The sequence below is a fragment of the Nicotiana sylvestris genome, chromosome 11 (genome assembly GCF_000393655.2).
Source record: "Nicotiana sylvestris chromosome 11, ASM39365v2, whole genome shotgun sequence".
NCBI classification, from domain to species: domain Eukaryota; kingdom Viridiplantae; phylum Streptophyta; class Magnoliopsida; order Solanales; family Solanaceae; genus Nicotiana; species Nicotiana sylvestris.
In genome coordinates this window covers 62,804,665-62,824,346 of record NC_091067.1, presented here as the reverse complement: position 1 = coordinate 62,824,346, position 19,682 = coordinate 62,804,665, and the positions used below count along the sequence as shown (strand labels likewise).

Genomic DNA, 19,682 nt, shown 5'->3' with positions numbered 1-19,682 from the left:
CTAGTAGGAGGTATAAGAAAAAATAATGCAAGTATTAGTTATGTGCATTACTAATACCTTATTTGGTACTTTTTTACATTATACTTGGTATTATCCTATGTATAAGTAATGCATAGAAAATCATGACATTAATAATACTAAGGGGTCGTTTGGTAGGATGTATAAGAATAGTGCGGAATAAGGTGTATTAGTAATGTAATAATTAGTAATGCATGAGTTAGTAATGCAAACATTAGTTATGCAAGTATTATTTCTTATATGTTGTTTGGTGTGGTGTATTAAAAATTATAATGGATTGCATAATTTTTAAGAAAAAATAGTTGTTTACAAAAATGCCCTCCATATTCTCTAGCTTTAAGGGACTTTAAGATCAATTTTATCTTTAACCATACTAATGCATGCATTAATAGCCTTGGTATTACTAACGCCATAGTTTTCTATGCATTACTTATATATAGGATAATACCAAGTATGATGTATTAGGGGTCGTTTGGTAGGGTGTATGAGAATAGTGCGGAATAATGTGTATTAGTAATGCAAGCATTAGTTATGCAAATATTATTTCTTATCTATTGTTTGGTGTGGTGTATTAAAATTATAATGCATTGCATAATTTTAAAAAAATAGTTACTTACAAAAATGCCCTCCATATTCTCTAGCTTTAAGGGAATTTAAGGACAATTTTGTCTTTAACCATGCTAATGCATGCATTAAAACCTTGGTATTACTAATGCCATGGTTTTCTATGCATTACTTATGCATAAGATAATGCCAAGTATGATGTATAACTAATACAAGTATTAGTTATACTTGTATTAGTTAAGTATGCATTACTTATGCATAGGATAATGCCAAGTATGATGTATAACTAATACAAGTATTAGTTATGCACAAGTTGAAAAAGGTGCCAAACAAGGTATTAGTAATGCATAGAGCTAATGCTTGCATTATTTTTTCTAATACCTCCTACCAAACGACCCCTTTAGTGTATTAGTTATACACAGGTTGAAAAAATGTACCAAACAAGGTATCAGTAATGCATATAGCTAATGCTTGCATTATTTTTTCTAATACCTCCTACCAAACGATCCCTAAGGCTATTAATGCATGCATTAGTATGGTTAAAGACAAAATTGTCCTTAAAGTCCCTTAAAGCTAGAGAATATAGAGGACATTTTTGTAAACAACTATTTTTCTTAAAAATTGTGCAATGCATTATAATTTTTAATACAACACACCAAACAACAGATAAGAAATAATATCTGCATAACTAATGCTTGTATTACTAACACGTCCAATATTAATCCCTACATTACTAATACATCTTATTCCGCACTATTCTTATACACCCTACCAAAAGACCCCTCAGTATATACCTTAAATCTTGTTACATCCATTGCTCGAGCTTTGCTCTCTCTGAGCCACCGCTTGGGCTGTTGTGCTGTACTACAAGGGGTGGAAATGGGCGGGTCGGGTTAGATATGACTGGGTCAAAAATGAGTAATTAAAAAATGGACAAATTATCCGACCCGACCCGTATTTGAGACCGATAAAAATGGGTTATCCGATGGATAATATGGATATTTATATTATCCATAACTTCTTGAATATGATCACTTATGAGAGAATTCCTAGCATCCCAAATTTGAGAAACCCTCAATTTGAAGCTTTACAAATATAAAAGTTAAACACATTAATTATCCATTTGATTAACCATTTTCTAAATGGATAATATAGTTCTTATCCATATTCGACCCTTTTTTTAAAAAATTATTATCAAATTTATTTTTTAATGAATTATATGGATAAATAACCGTTTTCTTTTAACCATTTTGCGTATGTCTATTGTACTAGTATTACATGGTGGGAAAGCCCAAGAAAAAAGCAAACCCCACAAAAGTAGAAGAGAAAGAACATCTCAGCGGTGGTTGTCATATGCTGTCATTGAAGTTAACAGTAACACATACTGCATGTACGGTCCCATCTTCTTATATACACTTCAGCCTTTCTTTTCTGTTCCTCAACTACCTATTCTACACACACTCCCCCCCCCCCCCCCCAACCCCTCTCTCTCTGTATTTGGGAATAACTATTAACTACCTTTCATTCTGTCTTCTTGGCTTTCCTTAAACTTCATCTCCACTTCTGTGAAGATTTCAGCTAACTGTTTTCCAACTCACTAGCCAAGAACACATTTTCTTTCCCCTTTGACTCTGTTTTCTTCTTCTATTGTTAAATATTTTCAATGGAAGCTGCTTGTGTAGAGGATTGTTGTGTCAAAGTGGCAGTTCATATTAGGCCGCTTATTGGAGATGAGAAGCTTCAAGGTTGCAAAGATTGTGTCTTTCTAGTCCCTGGAAAGCCTCAGGTACAGTTGTTTTTTTTATGTGATTATTGGCTCAGCATTGTGGACTCTTTAACATATGTTCCTGCTGTGGTGTTATTGGGCAAGCTTACTTTTTGCCTTTTATTTTCAAATTGATGATGATATTATGCCTTTATCAAGGAAATTATGGATCACATTATGATTTTAAAGCTTTCAAAGACCATGTTTTTCTGGAATCTTCATGTCCTATTTCAAGCAATTATGGTGATGTGATCCGAGTTTTACTCTGATTTTATTAATAGCCTAGTACTACTACAATAAATAGTTTCTATAATAGGGTATATTCAGTGTACTCTTCTGCTTAATTGCAGATTACTAATCCAATTTCTTGCACAACAATGATTTCTTCAATTTCCTTTAACTAGTTTGGGATTGAGGGACAATTGACTGATTGATTGGTCTGAGTGTGACTCTGATGGGGGCTTAACACATGTTCTGAGCTTAGTTTGCTTCCTTGAAATATCCGGCTTCGTTTAAATTCTTTCTTTCTTAGTTTGTAATTTTCTATTACACGGCAACTCGAGTACAATTCATCTAGTGAAGATTAAGACCAACAACAGGACCAAGCAAGTACACAATTTGTCTTTGTGTCACCATATTTCTTGTACAACAGCTGATTTCTTCCATCTTTCTGCTTATACTGCATTCATATTACACATTTTCCTCAATTTAATTGATAACTGGTACCTTCTCCGAATCCTTCCTCGTTGACGTCTGGGAGACTTAATTGTCAAAAACTAGGAAATAGGGAAATCTTGCACCAGCACTTTGAATGTAGTAATTAAGTTTTAAAGACAGTAACAGAAATTCTCGATGTGCCTACTAGAGTTTGGAGGCACTTCTGCAGTCTATATTTCATGTACATATTTTATTATCTAGCAAGTATAAGGCTCATTATGGCTGCTTTGCAGGTGCAAATTGGCTCACACTCATTTACTTTTGATCATGTTTATGGGAGCAGTGGTTCACCCTCAGTTACAATGTTTGAGGAGTGTGTGGCCCCTCTTGTTGACGGTTTATTCCAAGGATATAATGCCACTGTCCTTGCGTATGGCCAGGTATACCCTTTATCGTATAATATATGTGTGTTTCTGTGATATTAGCTATTTTCAATTTCAGCCATTTGTTTCCATATTCTTTCTATTTACATTTGAATGTAATGCAGACAGGCTCTGGGAAAACATACACCATGGGTACTGGTTTCAAAGATGGTGGCCAAACTGGACTCGTTCTGCAAGTTATGAATACTTTGTTTAACAAGATTGAGACCTTGAAACATCAGTCAGAATTCCAGTTGCACGTATCCTTCATTGAGGTTTGCCAACTCATTCCTTTCTTCTGTTTTCCTCATATCAAAGAATCCTTCTCATGCCCCTGCATGTCTCCTCGCGCCGTTCTTTTCGTAGTCGGTGCCTAAGCATTTCAGTAAATAACAAAAATTTGACCTAATAAGTGGCTCGTTAAAGCAAAACGTTCAATAATTCTAGTAGATAGCTCAATAGGCCATAAGGTACAGATAGTCTTTAGTTTCTGTAAGTTTGAGATTATACTTAAGAATCAATTGATCATATAGGAATACTGGGAGGCTTTGACAGTGAACACATCAACCTTCATTTTTTCCGTAATATGTTATAGTTCACGATGATAAGAAACATGTAGGCCATTCCATGGATCTAAGAAGAGAATAGTGAAATAAAGATGCTGAATTCTATCCAAGAACAACTGTTTTGATGAATTATACATTTTTCGAGCACGTCAAAGTTGCATGAGTTGGAATTTGGTCTTTCATTCTAATGTAAATTTTTTTTAGTCAATGCTGCATCACACATTTTTTTGCTTCCATAATTCCACTTGTTAAATGTATGTCCACCTCATCTAAAAACTTATGCTATTGACGGAGGACACTTTTGTTAATTTATGTTATGTTTTACAGCGACCCTCTCATGAGGCCTGAATTTTTTATTGTGACCAAGTACGTGGAAATACTTTGTTTATGAGTGGCGGTAAGACTTGACTACATGACCTCTATCTGCTCTAGTACCATGTTGAATTATCTGACCACTGCATCTAAAAGCTTAATCTGTTAGGCACAGAACAATTTTATTTTATTTATATCTATATATTTTACAACACTTGGAATTTGTAGAATGACTAACATTCCAAACAGTTATGACTTTCTTTGTTGGCTACACTATGCACGGTCATGCAGTTTGACTTAGTTATTCTCTTATGCAGATACATAAAGAAGAAGTAATAGATTTGCTGGACCCTGATTCTATTAGCAAATCAGAGACAATAAATGGGCACACAGGGAAAGTAGCCAGCCCAAGGAAACCACCAATACAGATCCGTGAAACATCAAATGGTGTTATTACATTGGTAGGATCAACTGAGCGTAGTGTAAAAACACTAAAGGAAATGGCTGATTGCCTGGAGCAAGGATCACTTAATAGGGCCACCGGCAGTACAAACATGAACAACCAGTCAAGGTAGGAAACATGGTCTCATGGTCTTGTGTGTTCTTTTTTTGCCCTTTATTATCTTGGTAAAATAACATGGAAAGACACCATCAATTATTTGCTTTCCTTTTTTATTTGTGGGGGGAAGGCTTGTCAAGTTATACTTAATAAAATCTTAGGCAGAAAAGTACAATACTTGTGCGCTAATAGCATAATACACGAAATCCAGGCTTTCACTTGTATCCTACATATAGTTTCTTTAATGGGTCCAGTGATCTGAAGGACGCATTCTCCCTGTTGCATTATTTATGTACAAAATTTTATGAACTGTTTCATCTTTTTTCTCATTTTTGTCAGTCGGTCTCATGCCATCTTCACCATTACACTGGAGCAGATGCGCCAGCTCAACCCGATGGATTCAAATGATGGCCATAGCAGTGAGTGCATGACTGAAGAATATCTTTGTGCCAAGTTGCATTTGGTGGATCTTGCTGGTTCAGAGCGAGTCAAAAGAACGGGATCAGATGGTCTCCGTTTTAAAGAAGGTACTCATTCTCATTGTTATCTCTTAATGTGTTCGAAAATGCCTCATGTGTGACACAGTTACTTGGTGGACGTTCCAATAACAGGAGTTCACATTAATAAAGGCCTTCTTGCACTTGGAAATGTTATTAGTGCACTAGGCGATGAGAAAAAGCAGAGAGAAGGTGCTCATGTTCCATATCGAGATAGTAAACTCACTCGGCTCCTGCAGGTTTGACATGTTTTCCTTTTAAGGATATTCCAATATTCCTTATTTTCATCAAATCATAGAGGAATAGTTATTGGAGACGAGAAAAACTTGCTTCGTTACCATTCTCAGAAAAACAGATGAGAAAAACTTGTTGTTTTTCTTTAAGAATCCTGTAATAGGTGTATCATACAACCTATCTACTAAAGTCGAAAAAGCATCCAATAATTATTTTCTATGTCAAAAATAGCTGAAACCAGCTGGTAACAGAAGTATCCTCTTGGTTTACTTTAAGAAAAGTGTCTCCCTTTATGTAGCTTTTCATGATATTGTTCTTAATATTTGGGGAACCTTTTCACCATTTAGCTTTATACTGCTGATAATACAATCTTGATAGTGGATGGTGTCAACTATTTTTTTCAATATCTAAATAGACTCAATTCTTATCCTGCCTGTTACAGTGTTATTAAACTTCCAAATTTTGAAATGTTGTTCTGAAATCCTTTATAGTCTTTCTTGAATACTTCCTTTGTTGCACTCTTTGTGGCATCATAACTATCTAAGGACTCAAACTGTTATTTCTTTGACTATGATTTTTCAATACATTATCTAAATAGTTTTTAACTATCAGAATTTGTTATTTAGAGTACTAATTAGAATTATTTCAAAAAGTTATGCAAGACATTTGAAGTGAAGTTGAAAATTAAACTGAAAGTTAAAGTTTACAAAAAAAATGTAGGTAAAAATTGATGTCCAAATTCACACCGAAATGAGATGGTTGACCCTTGTTTGGCAAACCCCACCATTTTTTCTGGGACGGAAGAAGTGATAAGTAAAGTGACAAAATTCTGTTACGAGTCTACTCAGTAAAGAGTGTCATTGAGGCCATGGTTGGTTTTCTGTGTTCATCACATAATCTGTAATGTCACTATCTTTAAGTATTATAAAGCACTTATTTGTTGCTACAATGAATTACATTTGCCAATAAAAAAGAGACTTCTCAGTAAAAAGGAAAGATCAGAAAACCAACACTGCCACACTTAATTGAATTATCAGCAGAAAGTTGTGAACAAACTTTGGTATTATTACATGGTCAACAGAACTTAATTATTTGAGGATTTGTTTTGTCTTCATCTTTTAAAAAACACTTAGATTTTGTTTTTTCCTTGTTGAGTCATTTCCACTGTGTCTATTGAAGTTATTTGCACACTTCATCCACTAAGAGTTTTTGGCAAATGACAGGATTCACTTGGCGGTAACAGTCGTACTTTCATGATAGGTAATTCCTGTTTATCTGCCCTTTTTGCGTTAGAATGACACCAATAGCATGCTGATGAACAATGATATATCTAACTATAGTGAATTTTCTAAATTTTGTTCTAGCGAAAGCAAATATAGTTGCAATGACCTATCAATGATAATATGACTGAGTTTTATTACTTACTCTGGATCCACGAAGAATGCAGATAACTACATCCTAATAACTATTACAGGGAGAATCCATAAACTGATTCACCACACACACATGAAAGGAAATGTTAGGTCTAGTCACTGTGGGGTAATTTAATTTACCAACCAGCTGCCTATATCTTGCAGGATCGCTAAGAGGCTCCCACTGTGTCGTTCATGTCTTCTCCAGAATGTCTAAGGCATACTTTCGTTGCGAGATCACAATACCTGAGCTAGACTGAGCGATCTCAATATCCAGAAAATACTTTAATCTGCCCAGATCCTTTGACTGAAAGTGCTGAAAGATATGTTGCTTCAACTTAGTAATATCATCCTGATCAGTGCCAGTAATAACAATATCATTAACATAAATCACCAGATAAATACAGAGATTTGAAACAGAATGCCGATAGAACACAGAGTGATTAGTTTCACTACGAATCATGCCAAACTACTGAATAACTGTGCTGAACTTACCAAACCAGGCTCGAGAAGACTGCTTTAGACCATAGAGGGACCGACGCAACCGACATACAGTGCCACTAGATTCCCCCGAGAAACAAAACTAGGTGGTTGCTCCATATAAACCTCATCCTCAAGATCACCATAAAGAAAAGCATTCTTAATGTCCAACTGATAGAGAGGTCAATGGCGAACAACAGCCATGGATAGAAAAGGCAGACTGATGCTATTTTAGCCATGGGAGAGAAAGTACCGCTGTAATCGAGCCCAAATATCTGAGTATACCCTTTAGCAATAAGACGAACCTTAAGTCGATCAACCTGTCTATTTGGACCAACTTTGACTGCATACACCCAATGATAACCAACAATAAATTTACCCGAAGGAAGAGGAACAAGCTCCCAACTCGTATGTAAAGCATACATCTCGTCAATCATAGCATGTTGCCATCCTGGATAAGGCAGTGTTTCACCTATAGACTTAGGGATGGAGACAAAAGACTAAGATGATACAAACGCATAATGGGGTGATGACACACGATGGTAACTTAAACCAACATATTGGGGATTAGGATTAAGTGTGGACCGTATACCTTTCCGAAGTGCAATCGATTGACTAGAAGGAGACAAGTTCGCAGTAGGAGCAGGGTCAGGTGGAGGACGTGAATTAGCTGGGCCTGATGCTAGGCGCGAACAACAATGATAAGTAAGAAGTGGTGGAGCTGTAGAAGGTTGAACTGGACTCGGTGATGGAACTGGAGCCATACATGGTAGAGCTAGAACTGGAGCTGTAGGTGGTGGAACTGGAGCTATAGGAGGAAGATGAATGGGAGATAGTGACTGAATCTCCAAAAAATGGAACTGGTAGCACCTCAGAAATATCTAAGTGATTACCTGGACCTGTAAAGTATTAGTGGGTTTCAAAGAAGGTAACATCAGTAGACATAAGGTACCATTGGAGGTGAGGTGAATAGCATCGATATTCCTTTTGCGTTCTCGAGTAACCTAGAAATATGCACTTAAGAGCATGAGGAGTTAACTTATTTTTTCCTGGAGTAAGGAACAAAACACGTGCTCTCAGAGACACGGGGTGGAAGAGAGAACAAAAATGAGTGGGAAACAAGACAGAGAATGGAACTTGATTCTAGATAACTGAGGAAGGCATATGATTAATAATATAACAAGATGTAAGAACTGCACCCCCCAAAACGCAACGGAACATGAGATTATATGTGTAGAGCACGAGCAATTTCAATAAGATATTTATTCTTCCTTTCAGCTACCCCATTTTGTTGAGATATGTATGGACAAGATATTTGATGAATAATCCCATGAGAGTTAATAAACTGATGAAATAGGGAAGACAAATACTCTAGGGCATTATCACTACAAAATGTGCGGATATAAACCCCAAATTAATTTTGAATTTCAGCGTGGAAGGTCTTAAAAATAGGAAATAACTCCGATCTATTTTTCATCAAAAATATCCAAGTGCACCTGGAATAATCATCAATGAAACTCACAAAGTAGTGGAATCCCAAGGTAGAACCGACCCGACTAGGACCCCAAATATCTGAATGGACTAAAGTGAAAGGTGACTGCTCGATTATCAAGACGTCGAGGGAAATGAGAGCGAGTATGCTTACTGATCTGACATGACTCACACTCTAGAGTGGACAAGTGAGATAAATCAGGTACCATTTTCTGAAGTTTTGACAAACTGGAATGTCCTAAACATTTATGTAATAAATCTGATGAATCAGTAACATGATGAGTTGTTGAAGGAAGATAAGATGTGAGTCCATGTGATTCTGTAAGGATAAGGTAATAAAGTCCATTTGGTTCATGCCCGGTTCCAATGATCCGCCCTGTATGTATAAAAACAAGGTCATTAAGAAATAAAACAGAATATTTAAGTGATTTGGCTAAGCGACTAACGACTATGAGATTAAAGGACTACCGGAAACATAAAGAACTGAATCTAAAGGTAAGGAATTGCGAGGAAAACAAACTAAGGTTTTGCCAAAATCTGGCCGGAAACAGCCTCACGTGCCGACGCACTGACGTAGGAACTTAGCCGGAGAAGTTCTCCAGCGGCGCGTGAGTCCTTTTCTGCCGAAGATTTTTTTTAAGGGTTGGTCGCCTAACTCTGATCTACTTCTTGGTAGTGTTGGTTTTTGCACACTGACGGATACTATTGTTCTTGTGGACAGACCTGTTTTTGTCGGAAAAGGGGCTTTCGGTTGATGTATTTCTCTTCCCGAAGTTGCTAGAATTTATGCACAATGATAAATTTTCATGGTTGTTCTGATACCATGTGAGAATGCACGGGAGAAAAATATATTATTGATATTCTATTAAGCTAAGTTGCTCGGACACGGGTGCGAGTGCTGACACGGATGCGGATCTAGAGGTCGGATCTTCGAGATGTAAATTCTAAGATTCGGTGACACGGATCCTAGTACGGATACGGATGCGGGGATCCGGCTAAAAATAATTCAAAAAAATAAAAATATATCTAAATTATGAGAAATTTTGTGGAATACTGATGTATAGCTTTTAAAGTGTGGATTTCTTTTTTATTCTCAACCTGTAGATAAGTAAAGGATTGATTTCCTAGATAGGTATGCTATTTTCTTAAAATTTACCCTAGTTTTGGTTCTTATTTCGAGAATCAAATTGTATCTCATCTCGAATTTTCTCGTCCGTCGCGGTCAAAGTACCCAAAATTGTTTGACCAAATCCGGTACGAATCCCATATCCACACCCATACTAGTGTCGTGATGACACGGGTACGGCACCTAAGCTGCCGTGTCGGAGCAACTTAGCTATTAAGTATTTTACAATAGCCCTATTTATAACTATACACAATATCTATTCTACTCCTATTCACGTGGGACTAGGGTTATTTCCATAACTATCTAACACTGCTCACTATTGTGCTGCCCTTGGTCAAGAATTTGATTTTCCCTATTGAGTTGGCTAGCAAAGTTTGATACTGGGTTATGTTTTATGTGCTGTGAACAATATCTTGCTCGTTAAAAATAGCAAGTATGGATCTTCTCTCTTCATAATTGTAATCTTCAGCCTGCTTTTTGTTTGCTTTTGTTCCTTTAACGTTTTATAATTAAAAGTTAGTCGTTACACTAACACTAGGTCTCGTGTTTGTTAGCAGTCCTTTTTTTCTGTTTGGAAAGTTGTACTTCCAAGTAGGAATAATTGTACGATTTTGAGAACTCATATTTGTGTTAGAAGACATATTATTTAGCATCAGAATGAAATAAACCTGAAGAGAGCAAAATGGAGATAGAGAACTTATACATTCAACCTCAAAAAATTTGTGATTGAGGAAAATTTTGGATTGAGGCATAGTTGATTGATTGAATGATTGTTTGCCCTAACATTGAGCACAATCTTTGAGCTCAATTTAACTTCTAAGCTAAATCATGGTGGTGTTAATATTTTGAATCGTTAGTATGGGCTGATGGGGCACACTGTTAACAAATTTGATTCACTTGAGAGATAAGCCAGTGGGACTTTGCATTATCGAAGCAAATTGGTGGAATTAGCTAACTTTTGCTCCCTTTCCTTTCTCCTTGGCCGGAGGCCAGGTAGGTCTCTATATGGACCCCGATTGAGGAAGTTGAGACCTGTTGTTTGGGAGTCCTCAGTAGGTATATTTATCTGGCCTCACTCAATATCAATTACCTGCTTCCTCTTATTGTTTCAATCTCCAGTGAACATGTCTTTTTACTACCATTTAAAAAAGAGACCAAGAAAAGAACATTGTTTAAGTAAGATGCTGAAGAAATCTATGACAGTGTTATGTATATTCGTCTTGGATTAATCAAAGTTGTGGTTCTTATTTCTCTGTCTTTGAGATGCTTGCATGTCCTGCTGTTCCTACAAGGGGACACTTCACCTACTTTTTCTTATCTTTAATTTACATTTTTCCAGCATGCATTAGTCCTGCTGATATAAATGCTGAAGAAACTCTGAACACTCTTAAATATGCAAATCGTGCTCGGAATATTCAGAACAAGCCAGTAGTAAGTTTTGCAACAAAACTTTTCTTACAATGTCTTTCCATCATTCTGGGAAAAAGAAATCTTAAGTACCTCTCTTTGAACATTTTGTAGATAAATAGAGATCCAATGTCTAATGAGATGCTGAAGATGCGCCACCAACTAGAGTATTTGCAGGCAGAACTCTGTGCCCGTAGTGGAGGTGCTTTTTCTGATGAAATACAGGTGGTTTTGTTGTTCTACGGTTGTCCATGACTTAGATCGTCTTTTTACAATTTAAAATGGATCCCTGGATAGTTTTCATACTTCAATAGCTGACAATCAACTCATTTGTGATTTCAATTGCAGGTGCTTAAGGATAAGATTGCATGGCTTGAAGCTACTAATGAAGAGCTAAATAGAGAACTAAATGAGTACCGCAGAAGAGGCTCTAGCACTGAGCAATATGAAACAGAAGTTAAAGTATACATTAACTTCACTACATTAATGAAGTCCAGTTTATGAAAAGAGGATCCTGATTAGTCGCATAACTAATTCTCTCTCTCTCTCTCTCTCTCTCTCAGGTTAGTGGTGCCTTTCCAGTGAAAAGTGAAGGCCTTAAAAGAGGCTTGCAAAGCATTGATTCATCTGGTTATCCTGTGAAAGAAAATGGTACACCTCTCTTGACTTTTGATTCACATGTCAGAACTCAACTCTACAAGTGGTTCAGTGCTTTGATTCGGACTCACTGACTGACAGGTGATCCAGGAGATATGGAAGAAGAAGCAGCAAAAGAGCGGGAACACACTCTCCTGCAAGACTCCTTAGACAAAGAATTGAATGAATTAAATAGGCGTTTAGAGCAGAAAGAGGTAAGCTGGACTCTTAAACTGCATTTAAATTAAACATATCATTGGTTGAGTAATATATTCTTCACACAAGGACACAGTGATGTGATCTAAAGTTGTCTGTTTTTCGCATAACAATCACAGCAAGTGCTAGTCTGTCACTATTTGGAGTTACTTCTAAAATAGAAGGGCTCATTAAAGAAATTCATCAAAAGTCCGAAAAGATTGTCTAGAGCCTAGCACTGGTTTGGAGGTTCTAATTCTTAGTGTTTTGAACTTAGTTTAGCACCACTCCCCCCTCTTGACATGGAAGAGGGAGGCTATAACCACCTCCTGGCTTGATTTTACAACTCCAAATTTATGGATTAGCATTCTCAGACCTAGCTAACCCTATGTTGTGCGGACGCTCCAAAATGATGCCGCACCCGTGTCGGATCCTCCAAAAATACACTATTTTTGGAGTATCCGACACGCACCCGGCAACATTTTCGGAGAGTGCGAGGAACATAGAGCTAACCTGTATAGTTTGCCGTTTTCTGTAGATAGCTGAACTGCCACAATGACACCTCCTATTTGTTTATTTTTGAGGCTTTAGAAGTACTAGTTTTGGTATGTCATGTCATGCAATTAATTGTCTATATGGAGTTGGACACGAGAAATTGTTCTAGATTCGACAATTCTTCTGGATGGTACCTTTTCTTAAAAATGGTTGCTAGCGTTCCTAGTTTTGCTACATCTGATGATCTAATAATAATCATCTGCGTAATACTGTGCAGTCTGAGATGAAACTTTATGGAGGCTTTGACACCATGGCTCTGAAGCAGCACTTTGGTAAGAAGATTATTGAACTTGAAGAGGAGAAAAGAGCTGTGCAGGTAATTGAGAAAACAAATTGAAGAAATGTAATTTCCACATTTTTGTTTGGGTTGGTGATTTCCTCATTTGCTGATCCCCTGATGCAGCAAGAAAGAGATCGATTATTAGCTGAGGTTGAAAACCGTGCTGCTAATTCTGATGGACTGTCCCAGAAATTGCAAGATATGCATTCCCAAAAGCTAAAATCACTTGAAGCACAGGTCTGCATTTGTGCCATGTTCTTTAAAATAATCATTTACTTGGGGTTAGAAAACCAGATAATCTTCTGCTGTGTGCCTATCTCTGTAATTTGTTAAATGTGTATTCACCTACCAGATACAAGATCTTAAGAAGAAACAAGAGAACCAGGTTCAGCTTTCAAAGCAAAAACAGGAGAGTGACGAAGCAGCAAAGCGCTTGCAAGATGAAATGCAATCAATCAAGGCGCAGAAGGTTGCGTTACCCTTTGATTTCTCCTGTAAAAGTAACGTCCTTCATAGCACTTATGTGCAAATTATGTTCTGTGGTTTTATAGGCACAACTGCAGCAAAAAACTAAACAAGAGGCTGAACAATATCGTCTATGGAAGGCATCTCGGGAAAAAGAATTGGTGCAGGTAGTTTGCTGCTACTGCTGCTTTTACTCTCTATTCTTCGCCTTGTGTTATGGTTGTCACAACCATTATGAGAAAGAATGATGTTACTACTGCTTCAGAACTATAAGTGTCTTTCATAATTATCTTCTCCTAAATACATGCTGTTAATGAGGAAATTGCTAGTTATTGTGTTTGAAGTCTTCAGGTTGTTGATAATGCTAGACGTTGTTATCTTTGAATGCAGTTAAGGAAGGAGGGGATGAGGAATGAGTATGAAAGGCATAAATTGGTTGCTCTGAATCAGCGCCAAAAGATGGTGAGCATTTTCCTCTCACTTTATATTGTGTTTCCCTCTTCTGCAGCAGCTTGTTGCAGAGAACTGGAAATTTTGATTGACTACAGAGGGTCTATGCTTGACCCCTGTGCAACAATTCAACTTCTACTTAACGAAATGGCTAAATAGCTTCCCACGTTTTAGCCCACCTTATCACACCGCGTGGTTTTAAGTAGTTCCCCTGCTAGCAACACGAGTATCAAGCCCACCTTATCTCACCGCATGCGTTTCAACCCCAAACCTTATACCACCGCATGCGTATCAATATCATAACGTATCACAAATCGCACCTCAAGTGCCCAATATCACAACTTGCCATGAAACCAACAACAATAGTATTTTCACAACAAGTAGCCCATGGCTCAACCACAATATGCACAAGAGTATCAATAACAACCGGAAGTGAATAACTCAACGAGAATAGTATTTCACAACTGAACACTTTGCCTCAATGTGAATCACGACCCTTATAACTCAATACCAATTTCAACAACAAGATATTCCAAGAATAACAACTTCAAGTAAAGAATTCAACGATTAAATAATGAATATGGAATAAAGGAAGCAAGAACTTCGACTAAACATGTAGAGCAATTAACAAGTAAGAGATAAGGCAAGTAGAGCAAGTGAAAATAGACAAATGATGATGAATATAACATGACAAGATAACTCAATTAACCCATGAAAGGAATCTACATAGCTAAAACCGATAAATTTCCACATTTAGCCTGTGTACGCACTCGTCACCTTGCGTACACGGCTTTCACATATCACAATTATCACAAACCAACACCAATCCTAAGGGATAATTTTCCCCCACAAAGTTAGGCAAGACACTTACCTCAAAACACGCTAATTCAACCCACTAGTAGGCCTTTTCCTCGATTATCCGACTCCGAACGGGTTGAATATAGCTAAAACAACTTCATACCATAAATATAAGCTATAGGAAACTATTTCGAACAATAAAATTACGATTTTTGCAAAGAAATAAAAAGTCAACTCAAAAGGTCAACCGAGGCCCACATCTCGTAACCCGACCAAAATTACAAAATACGAACACCATTCGATAACGAGTCCAACCATACAAGAATTACTCAAATATGACCTCAAATCGCTTTTCAAATCCCCAATTTTTAGCTTAAGAAGTTTCACAAATTTTTCCCCAAAATTCCAACTCAAAACACCAATTAAATGATGAAAACAACAATAGATTCATGAAATATAGTCCAATCCAGGTTAGAATCACTAATCTCAATGTTTTCCTTGAAAAACTCTCGAAAAATCGCCACAAACCGAGCTCTCTAGGTCCAAAATATGAAAATGAAATTCAAACCCTCGAAGACCCATTTTCTGCCCAGCGATCCTCGCTTCAGCGAGCCTGGGGTCGCACCTGCGACGCTGCACCTACGGAAAATCCATCACAAGTGCGGTTCAAACTTAATACTTGAGGTTCTGCTTCTGCGGACAATTGCTTGCACCTGCGAGCCCGCTTCTGCAGAGAAACGACCGCATCTGCGATCCTGCCCAAGGCTGCTCCCCAAATTCCGCTTCTGCGAAGGCAAGCCCGATCCTGCGAAGGCGCACCTGCGCCCAAAAGTTCGCACCTGCGAGCCTATACCTGGGCTGCCTCATTTCGCTTCTGCACTTCACCACTTGCATTTGCGAGTCCGAACCTGCGGCCAATCCCTCCGCAGGTGCGATGACACCAGAAAGCTGGAACTTCAGCAATGAGACTAAGTCCAATTTTTTTCCGGATTCGATCCGAATCACACCCGGGGTGCCTAGGACCCCGTCTGAATATACCAACAAGTTCCAAAATACATAACGGACGTACTCGAGGCCAAAAATCACATCAAACAACATCGATTCTACGAATCGCAACCCAATTCAAGCTTATGAAACTATGAACTTCCGAATTCCAAAACTAATGTCGATTCGTACCAAAACAACTCCGATTGACTTCAAACTTTTCATACAAGTCATAAATGACACAACGGACCTATTCCAACTTCTGAAATCGGAATTCGACCCCTAGAACAATAAAGTCAACTCCCGGTCAAACTTTCCAACCTTCCAAACCTTCAACTTCCTAACTTTCGCCAATTCAAGCCGAAACGACCTACAGACCTCCAATTCGACATCCGTACATGCTCCTAAGTCCAAAATCATCACACGGAGCTGTTGGAACCGTCAAAACTCCATTCCGGAGTCGTCTACACAAAAGTCAAACTACGGTAAGCTCCAACTTAGGGACTTTATGTCCCATTTCACTTTGAAACTCATCCGAAACCAAAACCAAACACCCCCGTCAAAGCATATAACCATAATACAACATAGAGGAGGCAATAAATATGGGATCGGGGCTAAAATACTCGAAATGACCGGCCGGGTCGTTAAATCCTCCTCCTTTTAAAACAAACATTCATCCTCGAACGAGTATAGAGACATACTTGAAGTGGTGAAAAGATGAGGATACCGGCTACGCATATCATGGTCGGCCTCCCAAGTTGCCTCCTCGATTGTCCGCTGAACCTTCATTGAAGTAATAGTCTTCGACCTCAACTTTCGGACCTGCCTGTCTAAAATGGCCATCGGCTGCTCAACATAAGTCAAATCCTTGTCCAATAAGACTGAGTTGAAATCCAACACATGAGACGAATCACCATGATACTTCCAGAGCATAGAAACATGGAATATTGGATGAACTACAGCTAGACTAGGTGGCAGTTCAAGCTTGTAAGCCACCTCTTCAATCCTCTCAAGAATCTCAAAACATCGAGATACCTAGGGCTCAACTTGCCCTTCTTCCCGAACCTCATAACACCCTTCGTGAGCGAAACCCGGAGCAAGACCCGCTCCCCAACCATGAATGCAACGTCGCTAACCTTCTGATGTGCGTAACCTTTCTGTCTAGATTGGGCTATGCGAAGCCGATGTTGAATCAATTTTACCTTTTCCAAAGCATCCTGAATCAAGTCTGTACCCAATAGCCCAGCCTCACCCGGCTCGAACCAACCCACTGGAGACAAACACTGCCTCCCACACAAGGCCTCATACGGAGCCATCTGAATGCTCGACTGATAGCTGTTGTTGTAGGCAAACTACGCAAGCGGCAAGAACTGATCCCAAGAACCCCCAAACTATATCACACATGCACGAAGCATATCCTCCAATGTCTGAATAGTGCGCTTGGATTGTCCGTCCGTCTGAGGGTGAAATGTTGTACTCAACTCAACCCGAGTGCCCAACTCTCGTTGTACGATTTTTTAGAGTCGCGATGTAAATTGCTTACCTCGGTCAAAGATGATGGATACCGGCACGCCATGAAAGCGGACGATCTGGCAAATATAAACTTGAGCCAGCTGCTATGAAGAATAAGTAGTCACTATTTGAATGAAATGAGCTGACTTGGTCAACCTAGACACAATCACCCATACTGCATCGAACTTCTTCTGAGTCTGTGAGAGCCCAACAACAAAATCCATAGTAACCCGCTCCCATTTCCACTCTGGAATCTCTAGCCTCTAAAGCAATCCACCCGGACGCTGATGCTTATACTTCATCTGCTGACAATTTAGGCACCGAGCTACATACTCCACTATATCTTTCTTCATCCTCCTCCACCAATAGTGTTGCCTCAAGTCCTGATACATCTTAGCGGCATCCGGATGAATGGAGTACCGCGAACTATAAGCCTCCTGGAGAATCAACTCACACAACCCATCTACATTGGGTACACATATCCTGCCCTGCATCCGTAACACACCGTCATCCCCGATAGTGACCTTCTTGGCATCGCCGTGCTGAACTACGTCCTTGAGGACAAGCAAATGGAGGTCGTCATACTGACGCTATCTGATACGATCATATAGGGAAGACCGAGAAACCACAAGCCAACACTCGACTCGGCTCCGAAACATCCAATCTGACAAACTTGTTGGCCAAGGCCCGAACATCCAATGCTAATGGCCTCTCCACTGCCGGTTGATATGCTACACTGCCCAAGCTCTCCGCCTTTCGACTCAATGCATCGGCTACCACATTAGCCTTCCCGGGATGATATAGAATGGTGATATCATAGTCCTTAAGCAACTCTAACCATCTTCACTGACGCAAGTTAAGATCAGATGTTGTAGACTCTGGTGGTCGGTATAGACCTCAATAGGGACACCGTACAAAATCTGTAGTTTCGATGTTGTGGTTTCAATGGATGAGAATTTAGCATACTCATCCATTGAAACTTGAACTAATTTATCAGAAAACTGACTCGGCGCTGTAGTTTCAGTCATAATTTTCTTCTACTAATAGTACAGTTAATATCAAAACAATTAAAGAAAGCAACAAACCCCACACAAATAAGTGCTTCTTAACGGATTTGAGACCCCAATATGAGTTCCAACAACACTTGAAACAGAGAACCCATTTGACAAAAAAAAAGAAGGAATCACACCCGAATGCAACCTGTCAATTACTCAGATACTAATACAACAACAACAACAACAACCCAGTATAATCCCACAAGTGGGGTCTGGGGAGGGTAATATGTACGCAGACCTTACCCCTACCCCGAAGGGTGAGAGACTGTTTCCAGGAGACCATCGGCTCAAAAGCAACAGAAGCCGATATATTAGTACCATAAAAATGCATAATAAAATAACAGCAATACAATAGATATGACATACAGAATACGAAATACGAAAAAGATGGCTGGTATAGTAAAACTAGCAGGTAAAGCCCTGCATCAATAGACGACCAATGACATTCTTAGTCCAACTCCTAACTGGCTAGTCTCACTCTATTGTGCTGTAGAAATATTCACAACTCTCCCCTAACCTACAACCTTAATACTCGACCTCCATAATTCCCTGTCAAGGGCCATGTCCTCAGTAATCCTAAGTCGCGCCATGTCCTGTCTGATCACCTCTCCCCAATACTTCTTAGGTCGTCCTCTACCTCTCCGCGTGCCCACTACAGCCAGTCGCTCACACCTCCTCACCGGTGCATCAGTGCTCCTCCTCTGAATGTGCCCGAACCATCTGAGTCTTGCTTCCCGCATCTTGTCCTCCATGGGGGCCACACCCACCTTCTCTCGAATATCTTCATTCCTAATCTTATCCATTCTTGTATGCCCGCACATCCACCTCAACATCCTCATCTCTGCTACTTTCATCTTCTGGATGTGTGAGTTCTTTACCGGCCAACATTCAGTTCCATATAACATGGCAGGCCTAACCACTGCTCTATAAAACTTACCTTTTAGTAACGGTGACACTTTCTTGTCACACAAGACTCCCGACGCTAACCTCCACTTCATCCACCCCACCCCTATACGATGTGTGACATCCTCGTCAATCTCCCCGATCCCCTGGATAACCGATCCAAGGTACTTGAAACTACCCCTCTTGGGAATGACTTGAGAGTCAAGCCTCACTTCAACTCCCGCTTCCGTCGGCTCAACTCCAAATTTGCACTCGAGGTATTCCGTCTTCGTCCTGCTCAACTTGAAACCTTTAGACTCAAGAGCATGTCTCCAAATCTCTAGCCTCTCGTTGACGCCG

The 19,682-nt window shown here is 39.0% G+C and overlaps 1 protein-coding gene across 2 annotated transcripts in view; it reads left to right on the top strand.

The window, feature by feature from the left end:
- Window positions 1-2,057: 2,057 nt before the first annotated feature.
- LOC104241439 (kinesin-like protein KIN-4A) overlaps window positions 2,058-19,682 on the top strand; it is a 28,010-nt gene continuing 10,385 nt past the window's right edge. The window contains exons 1-18 of one of the 2 annotated variants that reach the window (XR_011403492.1): window positions 2,058-2,368; window positions 3,298-3,444; window positions 3,552-3,701; window positions 4,622-4,875; window positions 5,203-5,390; window positions 5,475-5,599; window positions 6,818-6,854; window positions 11,097-11,159; window positions 11,443-11,534; window positions 11,625-11,735; window positions 11,859-11,972; window positions 12,074-12,161; window positions 12,249-12,361; window positions 13,114-13,212; window positions 13,300-13,413; window positions 13,529-13,645; window positions 13,728-13,808; window positions 14,032-14,103. Coding sequence is in view for 1 of the 2 variants with exons in the window: in XM_070162348.1 (XP_070018449.1) it covers window positions 2,246-2,368; window positions 3,298-3,444; window positions 3,552-3,701; window positions 4,622-4,875; window positions 5,203-5,390; window positions 5,475-5,599; window positions 6,818-6,854; window positions 11,443-11,534; window positions 11,625-11,735; window positions 11,859-11,972; window positions 12,074-12,161; window positions 12,249-12,361; window positions 13,114-13,212; window positions 13,300-13,413; window positions 13,529-13,645; window positions 13,728-13,808; window positions 14,032-14,103 (2,025 nt within the window). In the remaining variant the exon portion in view is untranslated. The remainder of the gene's footprint in view (window positions 2,369-3,297; window positions 3,445-3,551; window positions 3,702-4,621; window positions 4,876-5,202; window positions 5,391-5,474; window positions 5,600-6,817; window positions 6,855-11,096; window positions 11,160-11,442; window positions 11,535-11,624; window positions 11,736-11,858; window positions 11,973-12,073; window positions 12,162-12,248; window positions 12,362-13,113; window positions 13,213-13,299; window positions 13,414-13,528; window positions 13,646-13,727; window positions 13,809-14,031; window positions 14,104-19,682) is intronic. The other variant, XM_070162348.1, reaches the window with a different exon arrangement.